Source organism: Anoplopoma fimbria, chromosome 8, assembly GCF_027596085.1.
Source record: "Anoplopoma fimbria isolate UVic2021 breed Golden Eagle Sablefish chromosome 8, Afim_UVic_2022, whole genome shotgun sequence".
In the NCBI taxonomy this organism is placed as follows: Eukaryota; Metazoa; Chordata; class Actinopteri; order Perciformes; family Anoplopomatidae; genus Anoplopoma; species Anoplopoma fimbria.
Window position 1 is genome coordinate 18,145,673 of NC_072456.1, and position 13,296 is coordinate 18,158,968.

The window sequence follows — 13,296 nt, forward strand, 5'->3', positions numbered from 1 at the left end:
AAAAAAAACTATGCAGACATGCCAGCTGTGCGTGGTCAAGTCACATAGAATCAGCTCCTTTATTAAGTACAGCAAGTTGAGGCATTTGCACAGGAAATCAACATCTTCTGAACACATAATACAGGGTGGCATAATATGCATAGAAGTACCACGAATATACTCATATGCAAATGTCTTTAGTGTTCTTCTTTCAGTGAAATGAGCTCTAATACAGAGCCAGATACAGTGTACAGTCTACATTTTCGCATTAGTCAGAATGTGTATACCATTGCTTTCATTGTTCCACTGTCAGAGTGGGAGTTACAGGTCCTAGATTAAAGTGGAAGTGCCTCCATTTTGAGTTCAGGAATGGGCGCAGTGTAAACAGGGCAGTCACTCTTTCTGCGTGGAATGTTCTCTAGGTAAACCGTAGCTCCTCCTCCTCGATCCTTAATCGCTTGAGCCTTTCTGAAGCCCTGAACCACCGACTGCCAGAGTCACAGCGTGTCACTCCCTCTTTTTATTCACTTGCCATGAGAAAAGTCTCCAACTGTCCTGAATAGGAATCATCATCCTCCAACGGGGGAAAAAAAAAAAAAAAAAAAAAAGGGTCAAAGTGCACAGGAGTAGTAGATAGGAGCGGGACAAGTGGACAGAGAGGGATAGTGGCTCTTCCTCAGCAGGTAAGAGGAGCTTACATATGATTGACAGGGGCAGACCTCTAGACAGATTCTGCAGCTTTTGGAGGGGTGGGGCTCATACTATCCGAGGATTGGTTGGGGATAGGGCAGGGGTGGGCATTACAGCGCAGTGCTAAGCTCAGGTGTAACGCGGCATCTCGCACTGTTCACAGCGGTTGAGGGCAGGGTGGTTGAGGAAGGTGCAGCTTTCACAGTTCCACTGGGCGCCTTCGAAGTCCTCATCCCTCTGGGGCACCGGGACTGGCTTTGGGCCCTGTTCCCCTTCTAAAAAGAACAGAGAGAAGCAACGCATTAAAAAAAGGGGGGCCCCAACGCAAACATTTAGGAGTCATCAACTCAGGGTTTGAATTAACCATGGCTGTCCCTCAACACACATGTGAGGCATGCATTCAGTCATCAAACATTCAGTATAAATGTTGATAGATATGTTTCCATGCAAACCCATTTGTGGAGACCACGTTGACCAACACAGACCCACTTCACTTAAGCTTTTAGTCTCGGTTTTCAAATGAAAAATGTCTTAAATATAGAAGACAAACACTGTATGCGAGTAAGAAAGGGCCTAAACGTTCTTGCACTGATCAAATCTGCCTCTTGGCAACATCAATTTGTCTCTTATTCGTCACACATGCATTTGAAAATGTCTCAGCATGACCAACTTAAATGTTCTGAAAACGGTGCTGAAAATTCTCACCTTTCTTCCCAGGTTTGGGCGGCACAACCGGACCGGGCTGAATGTTGTCATAAAAGTTGTTCATTGCTTTTGGATCAAACTTCCCTGCGAAGGAAAGCAGAAAGCAGACGTTTATTTAGACATGTCCATCCCAACCAGAAGTCCAATCAGTACGACCAGTTTCCAGCTGAATACTGTGTTCCGACCGACAAGACCCCTTATTAAAAAAAGATTGCAGGGTCAACAGGCAAATACGTGCTGAAATATAATTTGGCGACATACTATGTTGGCCCATCAAATACATGCATGTGCATGCACATTCCTGTTAGACTTATTTGTAACATGAAAAGCGTAGTCCTACTGTTTACTTCAAGCTCTTTAAGACAGAGTTTGGTAGAATGGCTGTTGCTGTAAATAACTTTCCAGAGTTGTATAGTCCTGTCTCATTGTATTATAAACTGCTGTGCAGTGTTTTGACATCCAAAAAGCCTGAAGATTCATGGATCTCTAACCCTCATCATCTTGGATTGTATTTAAAGTCTCACTGGCACATGAAGCAACGCGCCTCAACCAATGCAGCCTCTTGTGTTTTGTTATTGTATCACTTAAGCTGGTCTGAACCAGGTCTAAACTGCCGCCAGGCCAATGCTACAATAAATAAGCCAATTCAAGCAGTAGTCACACATTTTCAGGATTTCACCAGGAGATGAAGCCACGCTTTTCTTCACTTGGCCCAAGGAGACACATTTTTAAATGAACTGCAACATCAAATAAGTAAGCTTGCTTTTTTTTTTGGGTGTGTGTATAGTTATATATAGATTTAAGACCACAATAATCAAAACGGGGTTTCATTGTCTGCTAAGATGCATCGTTTTATCAGCATCAAAAAAAAAAAAAAAAGAGACATGGGCCTAGCGCCTACAGTCTTTCAGTCAGATGTTAACTTGATTTTCTGATTTATTTTTGCAACTGGATGGAATTTTCTGCACGCAAAGTTCTCTCGCTCAGTGAGCTTTGTTGTGAGCGATGAAACACAAATGACGTTTACACAACAAAGACCACATTAATGCCATTTTTTATGAAGCCTAAAAACACATCCATTCATTCAACTCTACATCAACTGAGATATATTTTCCATTCAAAAGAATTGTCACAGTCCCAAAATAATAAAATACGGGCAGTCACCCAAAAAAAAAATTAAAATTAAAATTAATATTTCGATACAATAACAGGAACAGAACCAGTAATAAATAGTTGCGTACACCTGTGTAGCTGGTCTGAACTTAAATGTGAACATGCATGATTTTTTCTGCCAAACGAAGACATTAACATGCAGACAACATGCTCGACTCCCCAGCTGCTGCAAAGTTTATAAATATTGAACCTTGAGTGTCCAAATTGACCTCAACGTCAACACTGCACTTTCTTGGGTCACCAGCAATACACCCGCAAAGTTTGAAGTAGATCGGATGAACGGTTCTCAAGAGATGCGAAGAACACACAGAGATTCCTTGCTTGAAACAATGCAACCAAGAAGTATACGTTTAAACTCAGGGGCTGACCAGAAAATCCATTTACTTTGCTGCTGCTTTTTTTTTTTTTTTTTTTTTGCTGCAAGTTCCAAATTCTCCATTTAAGGATCAAGCCATCCTCAGAAACAAGTGTGTGAGAGGGGCACTGGTGAGGGAAGTCAGCGTTCAAAGGCTCTGAGGAGAGACACTGTATACATAAAAACTGCCATCCGGGTGATTCACCATTCGCCGCTTGATGGAAGAGTGGCAAAAACAGTGTTAAAAACAACTTGCATGCATGACATCTCGGCCAGTGTTTGCCAAAAGGCATTTGGAAGTCTGAAAAAAGTGGAAGAATGCTCCAGGAGGACCACGACACAAATGTTCAGTGGCACTGAGCTGATTTAAAAAAAAAAACTGGTCCAATTCTTGAGCCCGCTGCCAGTTAAGACTCCTGGTAGATATATAAAAAGCAGCGCAACTTGTTTCCACACACTGTGATTAGGGGCAAATTGAGTCAATGCTGTTATCAGTTACGTAATCAACAAGGATCACGTACCAGCCAAACCCTGGGCATGGGCCCAATGAGGGTCAACCTTGGATGGGCCTGGGTCCTGTCACAGACCAGCAGGTCATTTTAGAGCGCTGCATCTGTATGCAGTGTGATGGAGCCCCATCCATCACTTTGGACCCAACTCTGTCTGCTTCTGGGCTTGGCTCTTTCAAGATCAATGCTTTCAGATAAATCAGAGAAACACTTCAAAAGGTTTATGTGTAGTAATGTGCATTTATGTGTGTGTGTGTGTGTGTGTGTGTGTGTGTGTGTGTGTGTGTGTGTGTGTGTGTGTGTGTGTGTGTGTGTGTGTTTGTGTTTGTGTGTGTTTGTGTGTGTGCTGGCGTGTGCGTATGTATACCTCTAGACTGCAGTAGATCTGTCTCCTTCAGGGTACAGTCGATATCAATCTGTAGCTGTCTGTTCAGACTCCGCAATCGGGTCATCTCTTCAGGCTGCAGACGGTGCAAACCAGTTAGATTAGACCAAAATAAACACCCAAATATTCCCCATCCCTCCTGTGAAACTTCTTCTTACATGTCAGAAGTAATTTTTATATAAAATATATCATTTTGTCTCATCATTATTGCCGCATTTTTGCTTACTTGGATACTTTTTAAGTAAAGTTTGATTGTTTTCAAGATCAATTTGATGCCTTTTCTTTTGAACAGCACATGACTAAGACCACAGTCTGGTTCAAACCCCATCAGTGAGTAGCAATGTAGCCGCATACTGAGTCTTAAAAAGTTTTAATCCTGAACTTGCAAAAGAATAATGATTTCACAGCCTATTGATGTACATCACCTTTTGTGAGCATGTGAAAAAGTAGGAGATTTGTGGTGGCATAAACTTGTAAAGAGGAGATAATATTCATGTTTAGTCCTTACTCTGGGTATAAGACTGGTGGAGTTGACTCGTCGAAAGCGCCTTTGAAGGGCATCATATTCCATGCTGTTGACATCGGCCTTCAGGTGCTCTAGTTTCTGCTTCTCCATGTGCAGCTCCTTCATTAGACGCTCCATCCTGGCCCGCTGGTGGAGCAGGAGAGCTGGAGGGAAACACACCAGACATAAAATGCTTAAAATTCAAGAACAAAAAATAAAATGTTATATCAAACCTTCTCTCACTTTAGTGCTCTGTTTCTACTCCATAACAACACACAAACCCACATCAAGTCTGAACAAACTTGTATACCCATCTCATGAAAAGAACAAACAGACAAATTTGTAAAATACAAGCCAACTTGGAGAATGTCAACTTTCAAAGAAGCCTGACCAGCAGTTTATCAGTATGTAGCAATAGACAATAAAAACTGTTAAAAGAGGACAAGTGGACTCAAAGCAGTCCCACAAACTACATAATTAACAGGCTTCAAATATGATAGGAAATCTATGCCAACAAGATTCGACTAAACACCACAAAACGATGGTCATTAATAGGGTTGCAAAATGCTGGGAATATTAAACCTTTACATGCAGAGACAGAGATATGAGTATGACAAGCAACTAATAAACCAGTAGAAAGTCTTCCAAGATGAAGTCAGCTACTCTAAGGCTGCAATCTTTGGTCTATTACTCATTTATTTTAGACAGCACAGCCACAAACATCCATGACAACTCCAACTGTACAACATTTGTGACAGAAACACAAACGTATGCAGAGTAATAGATAGAAAAAAGAAAAACATCTTACCTTGTGTGTAGGCATAATCATCAGAGCCTGAGCTTGAACGTCGGGGCATATGCTGAAACTGACTGACAATGTTCCCAGGCAGAGCGGAGATGGGCAGGATGGGTGCAGGGGCAGCGTTGTGTTCCCCTTGGTCTACTATGTTGAGAAGAGACTCGGCTTCGGCAACAGGAGGTGAGCTGAGTGGCCTCTGGGCTTGGCCACCTGGGGACACTTTGATTTTGAAGGTGTATGCTGACTGGCCCGGTTGAGGAGAGGAGGCAGGCCGAGGCCTTGTAGGGCCCTGATGCTGCAGGTACATCCCAGGGTGGAAGGATGCCGGCACTGAAGGTCCACTCATAGTGATGCCCCTCGAAGGGGAGCTGGGCGAAGGGCTGGTGGCCATGTAATGCACCCCCTGGGGGTGGGGTGTGTGCACAGGTGAGTTGCTGCGAGGTCGGGGACCCTCCAGGGTTATCTCTATCTGGTTCTTGAGGGAGCTTTTTGAGTGGTAGGGCCGGTAAACAGCTGGTTGTTGCTGGGGTTGTTGCTGGTGATGGTAGGGCATGCTGGGAAGGGTTGGGGAGCTAATGGGGAGGAAGACATATTGCTGGTGCTGGGGTTGCGGCTGGGGTTGTGGTTGGGGCTGAACCTGATGCTGCGGGGAGCTGTAAGGCGAGCCGTATGTGGGAGTACTGTAGGGGGACTGCTGATGCTGATACACAGGCACCCCCGAGGACGACCAGGGTGCTGGTTGTGGGCTCTGGGAAGGTGAGGGACGAATATACAGGGTGGCATTGGTGTTGTTACCATAGTGCCCAGGGGGTATCTGTAGAGCCTGCGGGACATTGGGTATACTATTTTGCGAAAGTGTGACGGTTATAGGGTTCATAGTGTAACGTGGGACTGGGGCGTACGTGGGAGACATGCCCTGCATTGTGGGTGGAGGAGTGGGAGTGCTAGCTGAGCGGCTTTGATCGTTCATGAAGAAAGGATTGTAACCCGGGGTAGGGGCCATGGTGGCGGGGGCTGACAGTGGCTCAGGGTAGCTCGGCCGCTGGGGGTCGATGTGACTGTCACTGGTGCTGTGCACAAGGGAGCGCCCTACTCCTGCTGCTCCTCCATTTGTCTTATTTGCCTCGGAGCCCGGATACCCGAGGCTAATGTGTAGCATGTGGTTTCGATTGAGTCGCCCCTCTTCTGGACTGTGATGGAACTCTCCATACAGGTATCTGTTACTCTCCTGAGCCAGCAGGTGGCAGCAAAGATCCAGGTTATTGTTGTTCTGAGAGAGCGACAGAGAACATTGTCAGTCATGCAGTGTGGATCAGTCATCAGGCTGAATCATAATGGATTAGACTAGAGGTTGTTAATCAGGTAGTGCAAACAAAGCAAGGTATCCTACAAAAAAACCCAACCTGTTTTCTAACAATTGAACATTGGAGGATGTTGTAAAATTGTGCAAACAGCTTTTGTGAGCGTAAACATGTGTGCATGTGTGTGCGTATACCTGCAGAAGGCACTGTGAAACTACACCCTCTGGGATCTCTGGGAAACGCTGCTTGAGGTCCTGCAGGATGTGGAAGTCAAGCTGAGAGCTTCCCTGCGCCATCCTGAGCCAACACAGAGAGTCAACGAGCCCAAAGCTGCAAATGCTGAGAGAACTGATCTCGTCTCATACCCTGAAGATGCAAAGATGACAGACAGAAACTGAGGTCAAAACTCAAATGTCATGGGATTGCGCGACATAACCCTATTAGCACTGTTGGCCGGCCAAATGTCTGTCGCACACCCAGTGTGTCAGCAGTGATTAGGGCCAATACATCCATGTATTAGTGTTCAGAGAGAGAGCATAATGCATCCACCAGGAGAGGAAGACCAGCCCAAATATCAACACAGGAACACAGAACAAACAGGCCAGCGTCACTGCTATTCATCCACATTAGCACATGAGTGCCAGCAAGGTGGCTGTCAGACTGTTGTTGTTTGTTTAGCCCTTCTGTTGCACCAAGCAACGACGACATACCGTTTCTAGCTAGCAGGCTAGCTATAAGCATCTGTTAGCTTCCGTGCATCACTCAAACAAACGTCCACACTGGAGTGGAAACATCACCATTCCTGAGAGATGTGTGTCACTAAATTAGCAACACAATCCCCTTAACAAGTCAGCTGTTTAAGAAAGATTAACTCCATTTGTCAGCTAGCTTTGCTAACGCTAGCCTTAGCTCGGTCCTGCTGGCTGGTCAGCTGTCACACGCCTGGGTGTTGATGGATTAGCTAGCTTAGCTAACCGTGCTAAAGTTAGGGGAGCGTTAGCCACTAATGGCTTCATACAAACCTACCACATGTTAAAGAGTCTCCCTCATGTCTCGGACGAGAGCTGAGTCCAAAGGAGACCTGTGATATTTCTGAAATGGCTCGTCAACGATGTGCTCTGACTAAATAACTTATAGTTTCGCATTCCAGCGCCAGGCCGCTGTCGCTGAGCTGCACACGAACAGACTGTCGCGATAGTGTCAGATTTTCCCGGACCAGGAAGTTGTTCAAATCGGCTGGATGGACGCTGTCGCTACTGCGCATGTCCGCAGTTAAGATAAGATAAAATAAGATAAAATAAGGTAATTCTTTATTAGTCCCACAGCGGGGAGATTTACAGGATTACAGCAGCAGAGAGGATAGTGCAAACAAGATACATAGTAAAAAAAAAAAAAAAGATCAAAAATAAGTATTATAAATAAGCAAATAATAATAATAATAACTTTATTTATATAGCACCTTTTAAAAACAAGGTTTACAAAGTGCTTTGGCAGACAAGGCAGCAAAACAGTGCAATAGAAGAAACATTAGAACAATCGTTCAACTAAACTAAGAAACAAAATTAAATAACAAGTGACAATCAAATAAACGAGCAAAATAAATGAAATCAAGTGAAATAGGTAAACATAAAATAGTAAACGAATATAAGATAAAATACTAAAACCAATTAAAATGAAACATTAAAACATATGGAATTCTGTGGTAAACAAACAAATGCTCAACAAACCAGAATATGTTTTATATTTTAGATTCTTCAAAGTAGTTGAATGAGAAGGTGTGTCCAAACTTTTGACTGGTACTGTATAATAATAGACATTCTATATAATAAATAAACAAGACAATTCAAGTAAGATCAAAGAACTGAAGTCAAATCAAGATCAGCTCTAAGATGTGTTTTAATGAGAGATCAATTCAATTCAGTTTTTAATCTGTTCTCCTCACTAGTTAAGATATTTTTCCTAGAAAAGCAGATTAGGCTACTCCTGTTGAATACCAATTGCTCTGTTGCAGCTCACAACACATTTAACATCGAAAACAAGAGGACTACAGCATAAATAATAGTCAGTTGAAATATGACATTTAAATTTCCCTTTAAAATCTGTTTTTTAAAAGAGACCTGTCATCATAAAAACACTTGTACAGCAAAAACAGGCTAGAAGACAACTATCACATGTTATACAAGTATATCTATAAGATGCTAATACCTTGACCAAGAAACACTATTTGCTACTCCCTTTATAACTGACTGGAATTCCACAATATAATCAGCTCTAAATCTTATTTTTTCTCTATATTGTTGTTATTGTGGAGGATGATCTCAGTTTTCTAACATTCCTAATCCTTAAAGTCCATCCTGCTGTGTCTCCAATAATATCATATGTCATATTCAACATGCTTGTGTGAGTTTCAACCCTGCATGAGAAGAGATCAGTGACCTGATCTAAATTCATTTTGCATGACTTAACAATTGGTTCTGGTACGCCGACATGAACTAAAATCACCCTGTGAATATGTGTGAAAATGTACAGAGAAAAAGAAAACAGGCTTTGTAAGATGGAATAAGTAACCATGATGCTTAACATGTATTTATCTCCTTTATCCTTGCAAATTTCCCCGCTGCGGGACTAATAAAGGATTATCTTATCTTATCTTATCTTATCAAGTTAATGTTTCAGTACTTTTATCTATGGGCAGCCTTTGAATTAAAACAAGAAATAAAACATAGCATATTGAAATACTGAGATTTGTTTAGTCACAGATTTTGGTTGTTGGCAAAGAGATCAACAGGACATAATAAAATACTATAACAGCAAAGTCATGATTTCTGTCAAATGCATTTGTCTGTGTTTTCACTAGGGGGCAGTGAGAGATTCCATGAATATTTTACAAGCACTCTAACTTCAGCTGCAATAATAGGGAGGAAGTGGGATGGGTCTCTAAAGAAAGTTGGACATTATGGTCTTATTAGTTTAAGAGTTGATGAGGCAAATTACAAATTTCCATCTTGATTTTTGCAGATTTAGGCAAAAACAGTAAAAAATAAAACACGTATCTATATTTGAGGCCAGAGCATGTGACCAAATGTTGAGTTGTGCACAATAATATAAGATTCTTTCATAATGCAGAGGCTGGTTTTGTTAAGGGATTGTGGTCAGTCATGGAGAGCACCACTGTCTCTCTCTGATATCAAGTTGTCAAAAAGCCAGTAATGCAGAGTTATGTCTTGCTTATGCCAATGCCTGTTAACTGAGAAGGCTGACATTAGGTTTTTGAATACTGCACAGAGGAAGGACACATGCAGGGCATTTGACCATTTCAGACCACATCCTACCTTTGGATTACTTTGACTGTCCTTTGCTAAATTTACTTTTGGAAAAAAAGGTATTTTCCCTCACTTAAAAAGATTCCTTGTGTGTCTTAAAAGCAGCTTTGTAGTCTGCTCTGTCTACACGGGACACCTGTTCTGTGGTGGGAGAGCTTTTCCTCCTTATTACAGCTAAGCATTCAGCAGTCAGAGCTGGGAAATTATGACATGTATTCACTGCTCATGAGGTTCAAGAGAGAAACAGCTAAAATATATTCTCATGCAGGAGATACAGAGAAATTCTAAAGTTAAATAAATGTTACATACGGTAGTTTGCTCGTCCTCTATGTATTTAAGAGAACAGCATCACATTGACAGACTTTTCTTGTCATTTCAACAGAAATAACAAACCCTCAGTTAACTTTGTTTAAGTGGGCAGCTGCTGGGCAAAAGAGAAAGTATCATGTTGATGCTACAAGTGGATCAACAGCCTAGTCTGGTTAGCACATGCAAGCCCTCAGCATGAACACAACAGAGAGTTCAGAAACTAAATCTCACAATTAGTGGACTCAGTGAACTGATGATTATGCCTGAGGAATATATGTTAGACATAATAATAATAATAATAATAATAATAATAATAATAATAATAATAATAATAATAATAATAATAATAATAATAATAATAAAGAGTATTTATCGCAGTGGCGTTAGGATGTTTTGGTGGGTAGAAAAGTGTAGCGCCTCATCAGCTATGTATAAAAGTGACCAGACTTAGACGAGTCGGAGAGGAATTCACCTGATATTTGATTATTTTTGAGACATGACAATGGATATTTTTTTGACAATTTGTGCATTGTGTACAAAAATGTAGGGGGAATTACTGTTCTCAAATTTAGCCATCTTTGCTGAGCCTTTTTTGTTTGATATTTACTATGGACTGAGACAGTAGAGGTTTGGACAGCTGGCATTGGTGAGTTCATCCACCAGAAGATGATTCAGTTTTGGCCTGATGAGCCAGTCTATACTAGGGCTTCAGCAGGGGTTTGTGGGCTGTACCACCACAAACATATTCATAGGGGTGTAAGGGGCGAGCTGCAGCAGCTGAGGCGAAGGCCCAGTCTGACTCAGGTTAGCTGTCCTTACAGTGTTGAAAAGTTGACACAACTGCGGGTGCTATTTAAAGCAGTCCCCTTGTTGTCCCTGATCCCTGGAGGACTCAGTACAGAGGAGGACGGAGCCCTTAGAGTTCACAGAACAGACCCTTAATCTAGGCAGGAAGTGAGTAAGTGTTGGGGTGAAAAGGGCCTCTCCAATTAGTCTGTAAGATATAAATAGGTTGACCAATTCATTGCACTTAAATTCTTGAAAGGTTCATATGTAACTTTTGAAAAGGCTTGATTTATTTTTACTCACGAACCATCAAATAAAAAAAGATTTGTGTAAAACGCATCAAATACAACAACATAAAGTGGAAGTTCCACATTAGCTTCCAGAAATTACACTGAACTCAAAGTACATTATAGCTGGCAGGCTATGTATTATATTACAACCAGTCTTGTATTCATTTTGTCCACATTTTTAGAAATGTGTGCACCAGGAGGTTTTTACTTTTTGCAGGCAAGTACTTTTAAGTAGTCTTTCTGTTCTTTCATCAAAGGGATGAAATGTTTCTATTTCTTTGTCTTTCATTGATGCTCTTGCGCTCAGATTTCATTTCTAACTGGGCTACAGTATTAGCCGGAGCTTTGACCCTCTTGTTGGGGGTTTCCCAGAGCTTCAACACTTTAACTGGACACACTGAGTAATGCTGAAGGCCGCTGTTTATCCTAAAACTTACCTATATAACCTGTAAAGTAGTGTTTTCACATTATCATTTCCAAGAGATTATCTTATACAGTGTGCCAAACAACATTGTCAGTATATTACAAATTATTATTTAGGCAGCGCTGATAAGTATCAAGATCAATAAAGAGGTGCGCCAACTCTCAAAGATCTCTATTACATTCCTAGAATACTTGACTATGGACTTTACTTGGTGGATTTCCTGCTTGCGGCCTGTTTGGTCAGTGAGTCAGCAGCTGTGCGTGGAGCCATTAGAGCAGACAAAATGTGTCTGCTGTAGAGTTTCTATTTACATCCCATGAGAACTTCATCATCTTAAGGAAGACTCCCCAGTGTGGTGCAGGCTTATACTGTATATTTTCTACAACAGAATGGATAGTCTCTGATTAGATGTGACCATATTGAAAAATGTTTTTTGTTTGGTTCTTGGCAGGACGATATGAGTTCCAACCGTCATTGCATAGCAGAGTGATAGCAACATCTAGGTGAGGCAGGAAAAACAGAGGACAAGTCGCTGGCCCTCTTAACTGATAAGTCAGGAATCTTGGCTCTAACAGGCCAAGAAGCAGATAATGATAATATCTGTCTGGATTTAGATTGACAACCCAAACAGACTGGACCAGAAGAGTCCAGTTTTTTTTGTTCCACAAAATTGAAGAAAATGATAGCTGAACTAAATAATATAAAAACAGGGAATGGCAAATGCACGATGAAGCATGGTTGGTAGGTGAGGGTATAAACAACAAATGCATGGTGTAGCCTATTTCAATGACACTTGATTCTGTCCAAAATGTAGGCTACTGCCCTATATGAGATAATACAAATTACTCAGTCCTCTTACAACTAACAACAAACTAATTATATTATAGATTTCACAGCTATATGAAGTATAATATTCACTGTAAACTCACTGATAGCTATAGTTAAACTTTTTGCAGACAGACTATTACTCTAGATTTTGGCCATTCCGGAGATATAATTGATCAAACAACATAAAAATATCCCCTAAGCCATTATAACCGTCAAAAACCTGATATTAGAATAAATATAGTGAAACTGAACGACACATTAATGCGAATTAACCATTAAAACAAAATAATTAGTCCTACGTGCAAAACTGTCAGGGATTTTTAAGGACAATTATTAACAGTATTTATGCAGCTGCGACTGCAAATGATCTCGATGAGACTGTCTGTGTGTGTGTGTGTGTGTGTGTGTGTGTGTGTGTGTGTGTGTGTGTGTGTGTGTGTGTGTGCGCGCGCACGAGGCAACAGCTGAACCTGCGGCAGCCGCGCTCGGAATGCGTTAGAAAGTAACGGTACTTTTATGGAAACGGCTCACCGACCTGCGACCAGCAGCCAGTCGAGTTGGTGCACCCGGTGGTCGCATTTCGGATAGTCCTGCATTTCACTTTTCTGGTTTCTATCAAAGCAAAGTTTTTATTTTTTTTTCAAAAGTCAAAAACAAGAGGAAGTCAGCAAGCTAAGGTAAAATGCCATTTTTGTTTTTATAATGTTTGTAGGAAGAAGAGGTTTTTAAACCACAAATAGCCTGTTCATTATCATGTAGCAAGGTCAAAGATATTAATTTACCCAAATGTTGCTTTGATCAGATCATATCCTGCATCTTCATGTTGGCAGTTGTCACTGAGGCCTACAACACTTAACTATAAGTTGTACAGCAACAGTTTTTGGTTAATTAGAGATACAGGCTGGCCTATTTACAATTCATGTCCACAATATGTG

At 41.5% G+C, this 13,296-nt stretch overlaps 1 protein-coding gene across 1 annotated transcript; it reads right to left on the reverse strand.

The window, feature by feature from the left end:
- Positions 1–32: 32 nt before the first annotated feature.
- On the reverse strand, positions 33–7,582 carry tab3 (TGF-beta activated kinase 1 (MAP3K7) binding protein 3). The gene is made up of 7 exons (XM_054602664.1): positions 7,428–7,582; positions 6,596–6,767; positions 5,110–6,370; positions 4,305–4,465; positions 3,779–3,872; positions 1,375–1,458; positions 33–944 (listed from the first exon to the last, which is right to left on the reverse strand). The coding sequence occupies exons 2-7, from the start codon at positions 6,695–6,697 to the stop codon at positions 799–801; spliced, it is 1,848 nt and encodes a 615-aa protein (XP_054458639.1). The 5' UTR covers positions 6,698–6,767; positions 7,428–7,582; the 3' UTR covers positions 33–798.
- Positions 7,583–13,296: the final 5,714 nt, after the last annotated feature.

Coding starts and splice junctions, on each gene's coding strand:
- tab3 (XM_054602664.1), bottom strand. CDS start 6,697: ATGGCGCAGGGAAGCTCTCAGCTTGACTTCCACATCCTGCAGGACCTC. Junction 1,459..3,778: donor AGATCTACTGCAGTCTAGAG/GTATACATACGC, acceptor TTTCCTTCGCAG/GGAAGTTTGATCCAAAAGCA. Junction 945..1,374: donor GCCCAAACCTGGGAAGAAAG/GTGAGAATTTTC, acceptor TGTTCTTTTTAG/AAGGGGAACAGGGCCCAAAG.